Consider the following 18,710-nt stretch of genomic DNA (forward strand, 5'->3'; position numbering starts at 1 on the left):
TAAAAAAATTAAAAATATTGAGTATCATGTAATATTTTGTCTAACGTAATATCTTGTATAGACACCTTTTATTAACCAGACACGTTCCACATCATTACGAAGTGTCGTATTCATGATCTATGGATCAAGTACTAATCTAATCTAATCTAAAACACAGGTCCCGCTTCCACCGTGCACCAGCTGCCACCTTACCGCTAAGAGGGCCAGGGCTGCCTGCGCTACGAGTTGTGTACCGCGCTGTCGTAAGCCTCAGTGGCCTCATTCGAACATTGAACCGCTATTGAGAGACACGAAATTTCAACGATGCGGTGGTCGTCTACGGTAGCCATCACCAACCGCTAACTGCAAATTGTGGCTCTTAGGTACACTGAGAAGAGTGCGCAACCGCCTCAAAACCATTTGCTTCGCCTCTAGTGTCTGCTACCAACAATGGCCCAACTCTCCCAGGAAACTGGTCACAAACAACTGACTAGGACCTGGAACAATGGCGTCAGTCACTCTTCAGCGAAGAGTGCAGGATTTCACGACGCCGTATGATTGTCACGGAAAGTGTAGAGCCGGCCAGGCGGGATTTCAGTCCCACGTGTTCAGTGGTGAGCTGGATCAGTCGTGGTTTGGGCCGACATCACGTACGGATTTCGGAAAAGTTTTATCATATCCGGGACTGTGCAGTATTGGGACAGGATCCTCCTATTGTTAACACTTGGGCTCATCTTTCAAGACGATAATGCACGAGCGTATCTGGCACCTGCCGAAGATCTTTCTCTAGGAAACCGGGATTACCTGCATGGAATGCCCTGCGGTACCTTCCGGCGCGCGCCCGTTTCAGGCTGCTTGAGACCAGCTCAAACTTGCAGTGCGTCGTCACACGAATCCTCCCCATACACTGGATGATCTGAGGGAGAGCAGCCGTGGAAGAGTGGGAATGGAATGAGCAGCAGATCTTCATCAACGTGTTGATAGCAGGTGAGGAGGATCCATGATGTACTAGGTAGAACAAGACAGTATTGACCGTTGCCGACAGGCAATAAAAAATCGTTCAAATGGCCCTGAGCACTATGGGACTGAACTTCTGGGGTCATCAGTCCCCTAGAACTTAGAACTACTTAAACCTAACTAACCTGAGGACATCACACACATCCATGCCCGAGGCAGGATTCGAACCTGCGACCAGCAATACTCAGACGTGCACTTTCATACAGATTGCCCATATTTTAATTATGGTTTCGTTTGTATTTCAAGTAAAGTTTTTTTTAAGATAATTACGGATATTCTTTCATTTCCTGGTTTGTATGAATATAAACCCACAAGCGTTCGAAAATATGCTATTGGGGGAAAACTTATTTTAGTAGTGTTAGCATATGAAACATTAACTTTGGAATTCAAAGTATGTAGAAGGATTAATTTGGTTTTCTGGACCAGAAGTTGATTTTAATTTCAAAACTGTTACTGTTAGTTCATAATACTCTCATTTTACACCACAGCACATGTTTCAACTCAAGATACACTCAACGCTGGCAGCAATGTGTTCATTTATGCGAACTCTTGCCCCCCCCTCTCTCCTCTTCCCTAATCGGTTTCGAAACCACTGCTCTGCGGACTGCACAATGATTCATGGTCCATGTCACATGAAAGCTATATATGTTTACTGTCTGACAGTGAAGCCAAAGCTCCGAAAACATTCAGCGTTTTCTCAGAATTTTCGTTTAGGGGAAGTTCCCTCGTTAAACCAGCACTGCCCTTCTGTAATGAGTTTGCTTTAAGACATGAGAAGACGCCAGATCAGTAAAGAGTAGTCAAATGAAAACTAAATTTCCAGCACACGCGTTAAGACATTTATTCCGCTGAGAGACGCGACGATAAAGTTCCTGTTTCATGGATCGCGGTCGGCCGCTGACGGATCCTCAATTGCACCCATCGCTGCACTCGCTCGTCCGCCCGAAACCGACGTCCACGCATGTCGGTTCAAATGGCTCTGAGCACTATGGGACAACATTGAGGTCATCAGTCCCCTAGAACGTAGAACTACTTAAACCTAAGGACATCACACACATCCATGCCCAAGGCATGACTCGAACCTGCGACCGTAGCGGTCACGCGGTTTCAGACTGAAGAGCCTAGAACCGCGCGGCCACACCGGCCGGCACGCATGTCTTTCTTCAGGTCGCCAAAGATGTGAAAATCATACGGCGGAGGATCCGGCGTGTATTGGGAATGTTGCAGTGTTCCACAACCAAATCGCTGAAGCCGATTGGCAGTGTGGGGGCTGGCGTTATCGTGCAATAGGACGATTCCGCCCGACGGCATTCCTCGGTCTCTTAACTGTATGGTGCGTCGCAATTTCTGCAGAGCCTTTTCATAGCGCTGTTCATCGATTATGGTTCCAAGCTCGAGAAACTCGACGAGCAGAGGGCCTCTGCTGTCGAAGAAGAAGGTCACCGTGACCTTACATGAACTTTTGTGAACAGGTCTAGATTTCTTTGGCGAGGGAGATGTGGAAAGTTTCCGCTGTTGGCCGTGTAATTTGCCGTCGGACTGTCGGAATGCTGTCGGATGGAATCATTCTGTTGCACGATAACCGCTAATCGCACGATAACACCAATCAGCGATTTGGCTGGGAAACACTACATTATCCTCTGTACAACCTGGATCTTACACCGTGTCATTTTCACATCTTTGGCGACCTGAAGAAATACATGCGTGGATGCCGGTTTCAGTCTGACGCGGAAGTGCAAGACGGTGTGAGATTTTGGATTCGTCAGCCGTCGAAATCGTTCCTCGAAGCAGGACTCGATAGTCTCATCTCTGAGCAGAATAAATATCTGAACGCGTGTCTCTCAACGCGTATTTCTTAACGCGTAAGAAATAATTGCAGTCGGTGTTCCGTTTCATTTGATTGTCCCTTATCTACAACTATTTTCTTACAATGAGTAAGGAGCAGTCAGATTATCAGTTTATGCATGCGAGTTTCTGAACAGAATAATATACAGAAGATTTGCAAATAAAATTAATAATCTGTTAGATGGCAGGCACTTTCGTTCCACGGCAGGTAAATTCTTGTTTTGGACTTCAGTCCCAACACTGATTTGATGCAGTTCTGCATGCTAGCTTACTTTGGCCGTAGCTCGAGCAATCTATACTCTTTTGATCCCGCTGACTACATTCAAGCCTTGGTCTCCCACTACCATTTTTACCACCACACTACCTACCATTGCTAAACTGACCATTCCTCTTTTTCAGAAATACTTTTCTCGCAAATGCCAGTCTGCGCTTTATAGAGGGCCATTCGGGTGCCCCTACCGATGTAGTTTTATGCAACCTGCAATTCTATATCTGGCTTTCAAAAACCACACGCGGGATTTTCATGTTTTCTCGCTAGCTATGTGAAAGTATTAGTCCAACAGAAAAAATGAACAGGACCTTTTTGTAGTAATTTTAATGCAATTCAATTTTGTACTAGGATACGTTTCCGCTAGAGGCCGTAGTTTTCGAATTAGTCAAGAAAAACGTACAAAAATTACTTTCAAAGGTTCCTCCACTCCCACACACTGCCTCCAGCGGAAAGGATTCCTAGTATGTTGTGCATGACACTCTCTCCTACCACTGTACAATAATTTGTGATGCATGAATTACTTCCCACATTCGTCCGTTTTTGCTCTTCATTGGCTAGTCTTTTTAGGGCACCAGCTTAGCCGAACACTTAAAAATTGTAAAATTGATTTTTGTGTTGATTTTACCTAATAATTTTATACATTTTAATGAAATAAAAGGGACTATTTCATTATTGTATTCGTCAGGCCATCTGAGTACGAAACTACTGTGCTTGTAAGGGTTAAGTTTGGACCGAATTATCAACGTAATTAGATTTAGCGTGAAATTTAAAAAATGTCTTTTTCCTTTCATTACCCCCATGGGCACGTTTAAACTGATAATGTTAGCAAAACAGCCGACTATGCTGGTGGAGTAATGACCCGATCAATAGAGACCAAAGAAGTTCGAATATCGGGAACAGTTCGTGTAGTCGGAAATGCTTGTGCAGTGGTAGGACGGAGCGCCACATACAACATACGGACTGGTGCGGCTAAGCGTGGGGGTGTATGTGCGTTTGAAGTTCACTCTTGTACTTTTCTCTTGAATAACTAGAAAACCGTGGCTTCCAACAAAAACGTATCTGAGTACAAAATTTAACTACATTAAATTTCCTACAAAACGGCCCTGTTCATTTCTTCTGTAGGAATAACAGTGGGTGCGTAGCGACTGAGAAAGTCTCGGATGTGGTTTATGAAGGGCAGATAAAGAACTGCGGGCTGCATAAAACGACATCGGTAGGGGCAGCTCAATCTCCCTGTATACTCCCTACGTTGGCCGTCCTCAGCCACTTTGTTAGCCAAGAAAGAAAACCTGTCTACTACTTTTAATGTTTGTTTTTTCTAATCTATTTCCCTCAGTATAAGCTGGTTTAATTCAAATACATTCCGTTACCCTTCTTTTCCTTTTGATGACGTTCATCTTATCTCTTTTGAAGACACTATCAACACCATTCAGCTGCTACTGCAAGTCTTTTGCCGCCTGTGACTGAATTATGACCTTAAAAATTTCATTTCTTCTATCTGAACTTAAATTCGCTTTCCAAATTTCTTCTTAGTTTTCTTCACTGCTTGTTCCATGTATGGACTATATAACGTCCTCCTCAACTACGGCTCCTCTTTTACCATCTTCGACTCTTACAGCTGCAGACTGGTTTCTGTACAAGTTGTAAATAACATTTATCCTCCTCTATTTTATCCCTATTGCCATAGAAACTTCCAAGAGTGTATTCCAGTAAAAATAGTCAAAAGCTTTCTCTAAGTCTACATATGCCATAAACGCAGGTTTGCCTGCTTCCAGGATAAATCGCAGGGTCTGCTTCGCCTCGCATATTCCTACGTTTCTCCAGAACCAAAAGTGACCTGCTCTGAGGTCGGCTTCTAGCAATTTCTCTATTCTTCTGTAAATAATTCGTGTCAGAGTCTTGCAACCATTACTTATTAAGCTGATGGTTCGTTAGTTTTCACATCTGCGACAACTTCCTTCTACAGAATCAGAATTATTGCATTTCCCACTCGGTCTACCTTCTCATAGATCTTGCATACAAGGTGGAATAATTTTCTCATTGAAGGCTCTCCCAAGGATGTCAACAATTTTGAGGGAATTTCATCTGCTCCAGGGGCTCTGTTTCCACTTTTTCAGTGGTCCGTCCAGTTCTTCTCGCAGCATCATATCTCCCGTGTCATCTTCACCTACTTCATCTTCTCTTTCTATAATATTGTCCTCAAGTTTGTTTCGTTAATATTGATCTTCAGTATACTCCTTCCAGCTTTCAGCTTTTCCTTCTTTTCTCGGTACCGGCTTGTGAACTTCTTCTGTTTCCTCCAATGGTCTCCCTGATTTGCTTACAGGTGGAATCTGTCTTTTTACAAGTTATCCATGCTTCTATAATCTTAGATTTGTCCTTTAGCCATTTCTGCTTAGCCAATTTGCACGTTCTGCATTCTATTTCGCCTGCTTCATTTGCTGTATCTTTATATTTTCTCCTTTCGTCCGTTAATCATGCTGACAAATAAAACCGCATCAGCTGTAAAGTCCCTTTATTCTTAAGCACTGCAGATTTCACAGCATTTACAGCTGCATCTTCAGCTGAAAATCTGTATATAAGTGGAAAACAATCACATAGCGAAATAAATAATCCCAAACCTAAGGTGAAACCGTAATGAAATATGTACTCCTTCGAGGCAAGTCATGATATACATAACATATTACGGGAAGACCCAGGTCCAGTGAAACTGTCAGAAAAAAAGCCTGTACCTTGCAAAAGGTGGGGTAGAAGATTTTATTTTTTTAACTCGTTCATATTGTTGGAAAGGTTAGAAAACGAAGTTTTGCCAACAAAATTTCTCTTGGGAAAACTTTCTGCAGTCAAAAATCTTCGAAAATTTCGGACTTTTTTCAGTTTTTTCAAAATATCTCAGTTTTATTTGCTCCTATCGCTTTGACGTCTAGTTTCGTTTTTAAAGAGCATAAAATTCTCTACAAATTTGATTCTTATCATTTTTTTCTACTCCCAGTATCTAAGGCGCTACAGCACGTCAAAAAATACCATTTTTTTTCAAATTTCGAGCAAAGTGGTCAAATTACCTAATTTTTGAACACTGTTATTTCAGTTTCTATTTGTGTAGTATAAACATATTACTCATCATGTTATTCATTGGAATTTACTATCTCACTCTGCTGCAGGGCCAGGACAAACAGCATCATATTCAGTAACTACGAACACATTCACGTCGGATTGCGTGAAGTTTATTTGTGTTACAATATGTAATACGCTTGCATGCAGGTGCCGTACATTTTCTACAGTTGATTGACGTTAATGATCAGTTATAAGAAAAAGTATGTAGGAATTGTTCTTTAGCGGACAAAAGCGTATTTATTCTTTGACCTTCGTTCCAGTGGAAGATGTGAAGTCAGGTGGACCGAGCAAATGTTTTGTCATTGATGGAGGGTACCTTATCCACAAAGTGACTTGGACTCGAAATGTTTGCTTCAAGTCAATAGCCCAAAGCTATGTTTCTTACCTGCAACGTCATTTTGGATCTCAATTTGCTATTGTATTTGATGGGTATCCAGGTGAGGGAGACAAATGTAGCACAAAGAGGGCTGAGAGGATTCTTCGGTTGCCGTTGTGGTTGAATCAGAGATGGTGAACCAAGTCCCTCAGGACAAATTCTTGTACAACGAACGAAACAAGATGCGTTTGATCACACCTCTTGAAAAGGAATTTCTGGAGTGTAGCACTGAATTGCTCCAGGCACAAGAAGATGCTGACGTTATGATTGTAACATCTGCCAGTTCAAGAACCAAAGATTTTGGAAGTGTTGTCATTGTAGGAGAAGATGTTGACCCGCTTGTGCTCATGACCGGTTTGGGGCAAGGCATTGAAAACGCATTTTTCTTAAAGCCAGGAAGAAGAAATGCGGAAGACAAGTGGTTTTCCACTGCAGCTTACAAGTTTGACAGTGAATATATTCTGTTCACTTACGCCTTTAGCGGATGTGATACAACATCTGCTTTTTTTGGTCAAGGAAAAATTAAGTGCTGCAATATTGTTGCGAAAAATGAACGTCTAACCTCAGCCCTTTGCACGTTCAATAAACCACATGTTAGCCGTGTAGAAATAATAACATCATGAGAACAGGTTACTGTCGCATTGTATAGTGGAGGTGTCAGCAGTTCCCACACACTAGACCATTTTCGGTACCAGCTATTCGCCAAGTCTGCCACAAAAAGCAAACTGAATCTTGCACGGTTGCCACCTACACAAGATGCTGCACATCATTCATTGCGGACTTACCAACAAGTCCAAAGTTGTATGGGAAACTGGAAACCTCCTGAGAAATGGGGCTGGAATCACAGTGACCACGGTCCAATACCCGTTATAATGAGCCAAGATCCAGCACCTGAAGCACTTCTTCACATTGTTTCATGCTCATGCAAGCTGAACTGTGGTGGAGCGTGCTCCTGCAGAAAAGCGAATTTGAAATGTTCTTCAATTTTTAAGAAATGTATTGGGGTCAACTGTGAAAACGTGCCAAAATTTTTATATGAAGACAGTGAAGAAGATGTTATGGAGGATGTTGAGGAAACCGCTGACGAAATCAACGAACTTGCTGAGGCTGACTCGCTGTTTAAAGAAGAGGTCAATCTGGGATCAACTCTATGTACAGACCCTGAATCCGTAACTCAAGGCATTTCAGGTGACACTGAGGATCCTGACCCATCAAAACGTTGGAAGTGATGCTCATATCTGTCTCAAGTGCGCTAAAAGTAGATATTACAAGTATTGCACACCCAGAACTGCCAACGTTTTTTAGTAACTGACAATGCATTTTAATTGTAATAAATCTACTTATTTTTAATGTCAACTGCGTGGCTTTTATACACAAGAATAATTACCTACCTAATTAGGTTGCCTATTGCAGCTAATAATAGTTCAGTTTCCTGAGACAAATTATTTTGTGTGTGTTTGTGTAAGTGTGTGTGTGTGTGTGTGTGTGTGTGTGTGTGTGTGTGTGTGTGTGTGTGTGTTTTAATGATGTATTTTTATATTTATAGTTTTACAAATACCAGGGCAGAGGTGCCCCATAGTGAACTTGAGGCAGTGATGTAAGAATCGCAATAGTCGGGTGCCCAGCAATCCTCATGTTGCATGCACAGAAATTGAATACCTGAAAGTGAGGTGGTAAATTCCAACATATAACATGATGTATAATGTATTTATACTACACAAACAGAAATAGAAAAAAATAGTGTTCAAAAATAAAATATCTTGCCACTATGCTCAAAATTTGAAAAATTGGTATTTTTTTAGGCGCTGTAGCGCCTTAGATATTGGGAGTAGAAGAAAATGGCAAGAATCAAATTTGTAGAAAATTTTGTGCTCTTTAAAAAAGAAAATAGACGTTAAAGCGATAGGAGCAAATGAAACTGAGATATTTTGAAAAAAAACTGAAAAAAGGCCGAAATTTTCCAAGTTTTTTGACTGCAGAAAGTTTTCCCAAGCGAAATTTTGTTGGCAAAACTCGGTTTTCTAATCTTTCCAACCATATGAACGAGTTGAAAAAATAAACTCTCTTTTGCAAGGTATATCTGCAATTTGACTCGACTAAATAGATTATCCGGACAAAAGGCTCTGCCCTAAGTAATAAGATATTGTCGTGAACGTTTCCGTAGAACTTATGGAGAACATTAAAAACAATGAAAAGGAATTATGAGTAATGTCACAATGGATAAAAAGGAGATGTAAGAGACACTCACTGAACGTAAACGTTTAGAAGTGAACACCCACTGTCATATGGTACTCAAGTGACAGTCCACCGGCTAAAATCTTTTGCCACCATAATAGCAGTATATCAAGAAAAATAGACTGCAGTGTAAGGATTCCCATTAAAATCTAAAATAAAAATAAAACCATAACAAGCAGACGTAATCCATGATCTGAAGGATGAGCTAGCAATCCAAGTAACTTAGACTGTCATATTTCGGGCTTGCAGCCGGATCACGTTGACATCTTGGCACGATATTTCGGCTAACAAACATGCAGCCATCGTCAGGTGAGTACTCACCTGAAGATGGCTGCATGTTTGTTAGCCGAAATATCGTGCCAAGATGTCAACGTGATCCGGCTGCAAGCCCGAAATATGATGGACCAATCAATACGCCGGGAAAACTTCAAGATACACAACTTACACTGTGGTTGCGCAAGCTACAAAGGTTTTCGTCAATTAAATTTAGTATCTCTTAAGTTATCCAGAGACTTTTACTAGGCCTTTTCTTTTTATCTGTTTGATCTTCTGATGCCTTCTTTACTTCGTCTTTCAAACTTACCCATCAGTTTTATGTTGTATTTCTTTGCCTTGTTTCAGTTCAATGTGTTCCCTCTCAATCTCTGGTTCCTTCAATTTATCCAGGTCCACGTCCTTCATTTCCTATCTCTTTGTAATTTCTTCATCTGTAATCTGCAGTTCATAACCAATACATTATCGTCAGAGTCCATATTAGCCCCTGAAAATGCCTTATAGTTTAAAATCTACTTTCGAAATCCCTGACTTACCATCATATATCGGTAACCAGTCTGAAACCTTCGAGCGTTCCCAGGTCATTTACACTTACACAACCTTATTTAATGATTCTTAAACCAAGTACCAGTTACGATTAAATTATGTTCTGTGCATACCAGATGGCTTCCTCTTTCATTCCTTTCCATCAGCCCACAATTTCCTAATATTTATCCTTCTATTCCTTATCCTACTACCGAATTTCTGTCCCTCATCAACCATATAATGGTTTTAGCGATGTATTAATCAATGGCAGAAATGACCTGCAGATCACTTTTGGCACTGTCGCAGGAACGGTTGCGTTTTGCATATCAGAAAATAATGCTAGGAGCAAATTGTTGCTGGGTGCTCGCCAGTCTTCGCTGGGTGCTTTTTGTCGCAGGCCGCCCGATACGAAGCTGCCGAGTCTCGTCCGTTCTGACTGCCTACAGAGCGACTTCCCCTTTCACAACTACAGTTTTCCCCGTGGCCAGGCTGCCCCTCTGCCTGCTTCAACAGCGCCTCTTTGTTCTGAATGTTCCCTGATTTTTTCGTTTCCGAAACTTTTCTCTTTGCCTGAGAGAGCTTTCGATAACCGCTCCACAAATGTCTTTCAGTTCCGACCGCTTCAGGTTCACCTCAGTTCTTCTGAATGAACACCTCTGCTATCCCAAACAACATCTAAATCCAAGCTAGCCCCACAAAAGACGCTACAGTCAACTGCAGAATTTGTTACAGTGGCTTCAGCAGCAAAGAAATATTTTCATGAGTGTTTCTTGTAGTGTTTGTGTCTGTTTTCACTCATTGTGAAATGACTTTATCCAAAGGGCTCTACCTAACAAATATTTTGACGATACGCTTATTGAATGGCTTTGGGCAGTGAAACAGGACTTACACGTTAACTTGGTGTCATCATTTAACAGCTATGAATACAGTATTTACATTTGTTTAATGAGAAATACAAACATTACAGTTTCTACTTATCTTCTTCTATCGCTGTTAAGTGCACAGTGCCGCTTCAGCTTGACCTAGAGCTAGCTATAGATTGGTCACTTCTGTCGTGTTAATTGACTGGTACCAGAACACGGGAATTCAGCTACTAATGTTGGTATATTTGAGACACAATGTGGAAACACATATGAAAAACAAAAGAACATAAGCAACAGCAAGAAAAGTGTTATGTTGTGCTATTATATTTTCTAGCATTCCTTTTAATCACAAAATCTTATGCCATGACCAAACCAACTTACATCACTAAACAAAAAGTTTACAGGCAATTTAATTTACTGTCTATTATTTGAATTATACCATTGTAATTAATTCTGAAGGGATGTGCAGCTGTCATCGGCAATTTTGCATTCTAGAAAGCTTTGGTGGTCGCCTTGAACCATCCAACACTGGGGCTCCATTTATCTACGATCGTGCTTGAGCTTTGTTTGACATCCCACTACTGGGACACATTATCACAGCAAACCCCTTTAGCCTCAGCAGCAAATGCTTGTATAAAGCTAGGTCAAAACATTTCTCAAAAAGTTAAGCACGCAGTGAATTGCGGAATTATACACGACTTAGAGGAATTTCGTTCGTTGAAATGACATTGTCAACCTGTAATAAGTTTTTATCAAGATAGTAAACTATGAGGTTCTTTGCCAAAGGAGGTGTGGTAAAGAGTGACTAGAAGAAAGGGTAGAATGATTGGACATGTGAATTTCATGAATCAAAGTGTCCTGGTAGATGGCAAAAATTGTAGGGGAAGAGAGAGATTGTAATTTGTCAAAGAAATAACCGGGGACGTCGGGTACAAGTGCTACTATCAGATGGTTGGCACGAGTCACGAAGAACCGCACCAAAGCAGCCAAATGACTGCTGAAACAAAACAAAAATATAGTTTAAAGTCATGACTAAGGAAACTGGCACATATTTCATGGAGAGATATATCGTTGGTGAGAGTAAAGGAGAGTAAACAACTTCATTTTTAACGAACGGTGTTTTTGGGCAACTGCCGTCTAAGAATAACAAGAAAAAAGACTAAAATAATGGTGACAGATGAATACAGAACACAAATAAAGAGAAACATTAAGACAGGAAATACAATACTAGTGCAAGTAAACGAACTTTGGTGCTGAGAAAGTACGATAAGCATGACGAAGAAGTATAATGGATATTAAAATACTAAGCATAATACCGAAATAAAGCTAGAAACATAAAATAAATTTTCAACAAACAATCTCGTCAATATAGAAATAAGAAAATAATTCAGAGAGACATTTATTTGGAGCATTTTAATTTATGCTTTTGAAAGGTGGATACTGAGGAAACACGAAAATAAAAAAGCGCTAGAGATGTGGAAGTGGAGAAGAGCAGCAAAAACAACCTAGCCTGAAACAAAATCCATTGGACAAATACTAAAAGTATTTAAAGATAAAATAACATTGATTAACATTATAAAGAGAAGAAAATTAAATTAATTGGACACTTAATGCGACACGACGGCTTCCTATAAAATTTTTTAAATGGAATGATTCTGGTAAAAGTCAAAAGGCTTTCCCAGAACACTCGTATAAAATTTTATTAGCGAAGTAAACTGCAGAAACTGAAACAAAATGGCAAAGATGCCGGCAGAAAGAGAAGAATGCCTACACCAACATGGTGCTACGTTTACAAAACTTCATAATGCTGAAGCAAAGCGTGCAAAAATGTATTAACATCCTGTTGTTAGAAAGCGTCTGATAGCAGGACGTGATTTGTGTCTCGTGATCAAATAGATCGGCAAAACAGGTGGAGGGCAAGAGTGAGAAGAGGAATGGGTGAAGTTGCTCCTGAGGTTGGAAAGAAGGCTCACCCCACTCCCTCCCAACACGTCTCGCCTGAGTACGCATCCCACTCAGACTTTGAGGACGCTCCCCACCATACACACAGAGAGGTATGAGTAGCTACGGTACCTGGCGGCAGATGCTTGATCACGTCCTGCAACGCAGCCGTGAGACATTTCCCCATGTCAGGGGCATTCCTCTTGCACACGGCGAACTCGGCGGCTGGAAAAACAACGTAACAGAGTCAGCAGAGTTGTGTAAAGCACTGCAACATAGGAAATTACACCTTAAATACATCTACACAAAGCTATTGTATTGCTGATTGTCTGTCACTGCAAGAAGGGTTACATTTCTTTGGACCTATTTGCGGAATCAGCTATTAAAAGGGCAGATTCGGCAAAGAAACCGCAGCCTTAACTCGAAACACTCACAATATTTCGCAAATAGATCAGAAAATTTAAACGCGATTGTTACTAAAAAGAGGGAGCCATAAAAACATAGCCGTAAATAGTCGATGGGCTTACTGTATAGAACGTATTAAAAAGTTAGTTATTCATGACGTCTTGTCACCCTGAAAAAATAGTTACTTAATAAACTTTTTGTGCTATAACTCGGTAGTAAGACCTGTACACTCTGGAGTGCCTTATTTTAAATGAAAATGGAAGCTTCAAGAACTCGAAAAGGAAGAAAGACAGAATTAGAGGAAAATATTTAGACCGCACAAACTGCTGAATGGGACATGGAACAAGAGGAAAAACGAAGAACTCTGGAAGTACACTGAGAAGACCGCCAACACAATGACGAGGCGGAGGTTGAAATTTTACGGACACCTACTAAGGATGGATGAACGCAGACTGACCAGAAGGATCTTCAACTACATGATGGGGTTAAAAGCCACATCTAAAAGAAAGGATGAGGTGAAGATACCTCTCCTCAAACCAGAAAAGAACCGCACATGACCCCGTAGTTACCGGAGCATCGCCTTTACGAGTTGTATAGGAAAGACCCTGGAGCGAATGGTTAACCGACGTCTCATCTGGCTGTTAGGTACAAGGCATCTCCTTAACCGCTCTAGTATGGATTCTGGAGATTTCAGACCAGTGTCGACAACCTGACACTGGTAGAGGCGGCTATCCACCAGCCTTTACTACGTAAACATCACTGAATCGGCTTCTTTTTCGATATCAATAAGTCATACGATTCTACTTGGAGACAGAATATTCTCGTGCAGCTCGATGTGGTCTGTCCTGATTAAGCGGCTTTTTAGGTCTCGAGTTGGTGACGTTCTGTCGGATCATTTCGAGCAGGAGACCATTGTTCTTCAGGGTACTGTTCCAAGTCTTACCCTCTTTGCATAGCCATAAACAGTATCACGCGTACGGTAAGGACCCCTGTACAGTGCTCCTTGTTTGTGGACGATTTTTCTGTGTTCTATTCCCCCTCCAGTGTTGCAACAATGACTTGTCAGTTGCAACTTACAGTGCAAAGATTAGAGGAGTGGGCTGCAAAGACGGGTTTTCAGTTTTCTGCAGATAAGGGTGTTTGTGTTGATTTTAATCGTTCTTCTCGAATTTTTAATTTATCTGACTTCCATTCGAGGGATACCATTCTTCATTTTAAAGATCAGTAAGGTTTCTGGACCTCATTTTTGACACCAAACTATCGCGGTTATCACACCTGAGTGACGTGAAAGCCAGAACCCAGAAGGCGCTAAATACTGTAAGGTGCATTAACCACACGTCTTGGGGAGCAGACAGGGTGCGTCTACTCCAGTTTTATTACGCTTCTTACGCTTCTGTGCGTTCACGGCTAGAGATGCGCATTATATGGGTCAGCGAGGCCTTCTTATCAGACTATTATTGATGCTATCCACCATGAGGGGGTTAGACTGAACGCAGGTGCTTATAGGACCAGCAGTGTACCCAGCATCTGTGCTGAGGCTGGGGAACCACCACTTACCATTCGGCGGCAGCTCCTCACGTCCGTCAGGCGTGTCAGATCCTCGCTACTCCCACTTCCCCAACATTCCATACTGTTGTTCGTCCAGCTATGGAACGTCTCTTTACGAATCGTCCACTGGCAACGAGGCCATTTGGGACGCGTGCGAAATGTACGCAGGAGTCACTTGGTGTGGAGCAAATACAACCCCAAATCCAGTGTTTCAACTGTCTGCCACTCTGGTTACTGCAGGTAACCAGCATCATTTTAGATTTAGTGCAGCGCAGGAGACATTTCCCTTCTACATATCTTTTGAATACATTACTTAAGGAAATTTTAACTGTGCACCACACATTTACAGCCATCTATACAGATGGTTGAAACAGGGGGACTCTGTTGTTTTCCTTGACCGTGTCCTGAAGGTCTGATTGCCTCAAGACTTTACTGCCTTCGATCCAAAATTATGAAACTACACGATTTTGCGGCATAGCCATAAATCGGATCACATGTACGGTAAGGACCCCTGTACAGTGGTCCTTGTTTGTGGAGGATTTTGCTGTGTTCTAGTCCCCCTCCAGTGTTGCAACAATGACTCGTCAGTTGCAACTTACAGTGCGAAGATTAGAGGAGTGGGCTGTAGGGATGAGACGGAATTCGAGTCCTTAATTCATTGCCTTTTCCGGTTCTCTGAGTGTCCTTCTCACTCTACAACGCTTGTACCCTCCAGATAAAGTGCTCCAGAATATCCAGGATGCCCTCCTCCAACTACAACGGCAGGGGAAGGAGATGTCTTTCTGCTAGGTGCCAGGGAGATGAAGGGTCTTGCGTCGATGAGATGATGAATGGCTGGAAGTGACACGTAATAAGCTCCGTCTAGTAAAGCATACAACGCGGCCGTGACGTATTTCCTTTCATCTACGTCGATGGGACGAGTTCTTCCTCACTCATCCTTGCTGAGGCCACAGTTCTATGACCCATTGGTTCCCATTCCGGCGAGAGGACCCTCCTACGTGTGGTGTTTATGGCGTACAGATTACTGTGTGTACAGATCTGACCTCTATCGTCAGTAACGCTAAAACGAATGTGGGGAGAGTTTTAAGGTTCTGTGATTTGTCCAACGTACTTTCGAAAATTTTAGGGAGGCGTTTTTAATGTGTTAATACGGTGACTGGGTCACTCGTGTTTTTTTGTAAGTGGTGAGCCAGTCACATTTCTCCGTGCCTTTCCTTTAGCTTTTCTGTGGTTTTACTTCTATTTTAATAGCATGTGAAGCACCTTTCGACCCTTATCTGTTGTATTAAGGTCTGTGAGATAAAGTGATTCTGTGGGTCAACGCGAGTTAGATGGTGGTAAGTAAATAAATGTGTGTCATGTCATAGGTTTCCTCCTTAATGTATGATAGCAGTTTTAGTCATGTTACCCACATTCGTTTCTTTTAATATACACTGCCGTTTGTGAAAAGTGCAACATGGAGAAGGAATTACCCGAATAGCGTCACACTTGGTGGAAGTGGCGACAGGTGTGCAAGCAATGCGTGATACGTTTTGGTGCGAGATAGGGTACACGTAGGCCGAGCAGAGCCCTCTCGTGTCGGTCCGACAGGTTCGGTGTTGCGCCTAGTGTAGTCGGTGCAGAACTGTCACACAAGGTGGAAACAACACAGTGACGTCGACGGCAAAGGGAGCCATATCGGCATGTGGGCGAGTTCGAACGGGTCAGAATGATCGGTGTCTGGGAAACGGGGTTGTCACACCGTGACGTTTCGGCTCGCACAGGGCGTGCTCCCCCCCTGCGGGTTCGGGGGTTAGAATAGGCCCGCAGTATTCCTGCCCGTCGTAAGAGGCGACTAAAAGGAGTCTCAAACGTTTCGGCCTTAATGTGATGGTCCCCATTAGGGTTTGACCTCCATTTTTCCAAATTCCCCAGAAGTACGAGCCTTTTGGGGAAGGACACCTTACGTGGTGCACCATCAGTCCTCTGTGCCCTAAGGCCTTGGCGTCGTCACTGCACCCTCCATCCGTCATTTTGGGCATACACACCTGATGGATTGTGTACGTAACGCCCTTAGTGCGTCACCATCTGCACCCACGATCACCACTATGGACTACCCATGGCACCCAAAATCCAGCACGGTAGCCAGCCCCTTTGTGGTGGGGTCGTCATGTACCCTCTGGGTTGTAGCCCCCTGACAACACAGGGATCGTACTGCCGATGCCTGAGCTAACACCCCACGTAAGCCAAGGGGTCGATGCTCGTCTCTCTGGGGCATCAGGACTCCCGGCAACGGCCATCCTGCCAGGTGGCCTTTGCTGTGGCTGGGTGGCGCCCGTGGGGAGAGCCCCTGGTCGGAGTGGGTGGCATTGGGGCGGATGCCCCGCAATGAAGCGGGTGAAGTCTCAATCCGGTGGTCGCACGACCGCCAACGTCTCTAAGCGCGGTAAGACAGAATTTAATGCTGTGACGTATAACCCCAAGTCGTTCCCTTCCCTAGCCACGCCATGGGAGAAACGTAGGGCTGCGGACAGACAGGAGCCGTATTCACCGCGATACCTTGTGTGCAGCAGAACCGATGGGGATTCGTTTTTGGGGACTAAGCCTCTCTTCTTTGTTCACCATCTTGAAGATAAGTTTGGGGAAGTGGCATCTGTTTCCAAAATGAGGAGCGGAGCTATTTTGATACAAGCAGTTCCATCTGCACAGTCACGAGCGTTACTCGCCTGTGAGAAGCTCGGTGACATCCCCGTTCATGTCACTCCCCATAAGTCCTTAAATTTGGTCCAGGGGATTATTTTTCATAAAGATCTTCTGCTACAGTCTGATGACGAGCTACGGGAGAACCTGGCACGACGAGGTGTGCACTTTGTCCGTCGTGTCTTTAGGGGACCCAAGGATAATAGGGTCGTTACTGGTGCCTTCATCCTGGCCTTTGAGGGTGACTGCTTGCCTGAGAAGGTCAAGGTCATGATCTACCGGTGCGATGTCAAGCCCTATGTCCCACCCCCTATGCGATGCTTCCAGTGCTGGAAGTTCGGACATATGTCCTCCAGATGCACTGCCAGCCCCACGTGTCGTGATTGTGGACGACCTTCACATCCTAATGCTCCATGTGCTCCGCCTCCCACCTACGTTAACTGTGGGGAGCATCATTCTCCCTGCTCGCCAGACTGTGCAGTCTACCAAAGAGAGCGGAAGATACAAGAAATTAAGACCCTGGACCGTTTAACTTACCAAGAGGCAAGGAAGAAGCTAGACCGGCTCACCCCCACATCTATGTTGAGGAGTTATGCTGCTGCAACTCTGCCGCCACCGGTTCCTGCAAAGACTCCCTTCTCAGTTGGCCCACAGAACAGTAAAGTTACGCCTGCCCCACCGCTGGTAGGGGCCACTGCCCTCAAACCACCCGGTTTGGGGGCAGTTGACCCCGAACAACTGGGGACATCCATCCCCACCTCTCAGCCGGAGAGGCACCAGCCTCCTCTGGCTGCTCAGTCGGAGAGGCGAGAGCCTCTTCCGGCTCAGCTGGAGAGGCAACAGCCTCCTCCGGCTCCTCAGCTGGAGAGGCAACAGCCTCCTCCGGCTGCTCATCCGGAGAGGCAACAGCCTCCTCCGGCCTCATTCGTTCGGAAGGGGTCCCTTGGGGGAGTCCCTTCCAAGTATTTTACCAGTGTCTCGCTAGACGCTAGCCAGTTACTGAGGAAGCCACCAGCTGCTGGTCGAAGGGCTTCACGCTCTTCCTCTGTTCCTGACAATGCATCTGGAAAGCCCTCCCAGCATTCGAACCCTCCTCCCAAAGACAAGAGAGAGAAGAGGAAGCTCTCTAAGAAGCCTAAGGACCCAGTGGTTCCCGCGCCAACGCTTCCTGTCAGCTCAGCCTCTGAGGATGAGGTCGAGCTCTTTGCGTCCCCAGATGACCTCGATCTCGCCGTCTCAGAAACGATGGCAGTTGCGACGTCAGTCACTCAGTCGGTGGCAGCATGTTACTCTGTGAAGTAATTTGCTTTTTCAGTACCTTCATGCCCTTACAGGACACGCTTTGTACGATCCTCCAGTGGTATTGTGGCGGATATTTTAGGCATCTCCCTGAGCTACGACAGCTTCTAAGCCTGACACCTGCTTTCTGCATTGCCCTCCAGGAAACCTGGTTCCCGGCAATGCGGACCCCTGTCCTTCGTGGATACAGGGGTTATTACTGCAACTGTAGCACTTACAATTGTGTGTCAGGTGGAGCCTGCGTGTATGTCCTTACCTCTGTATATAGTGGTCCTGTGCCCCTTCAAACATCATTGGATGCTGTGGCTGTACACGTAAGGACTACCCAGGACATAACCGT

General features: G+C 43.8%; 1 protein-coding gene across 1 annotated transcript in view; it reads right to left on the reverse strand.

Moving 5' to 3' along the window:
- The window catches only part of LOC124545202 (protein takeout-like), a 70,333-nt gene that overhangs the window by 24,892 nt on the left and 26,731 nt on the right, over positions 1 to 18,710 (reverse strand). The window contains exon 2 of the mRNA XM_047124069.1: positions 12,572 to 12,664. Coding sequence (XP_046980025.1) covers positions 12,572 to 12,664 — 93 coding nt within the window. The remainder of the gene's footprint in view (positions 1 to 12,571; positions 12,665 to 18,710) is intronic.

The sequence above is a fragment of the Schistocerca americana genome, chromosome 8 (genome assembly GCF_021461395.2).
Source record: "Schistocerca americana isolate TAMUIC-IGC-003095 chromosome 8, iqSchAmer2.1, whole genome shotgun sequence".
NCBI classification, from domain to species: Eukaryota; Metazoa; Arthropoda; class Insecta; order Orthoptera; family Acrididae; genus Schistocerca; species Schistocerca americana.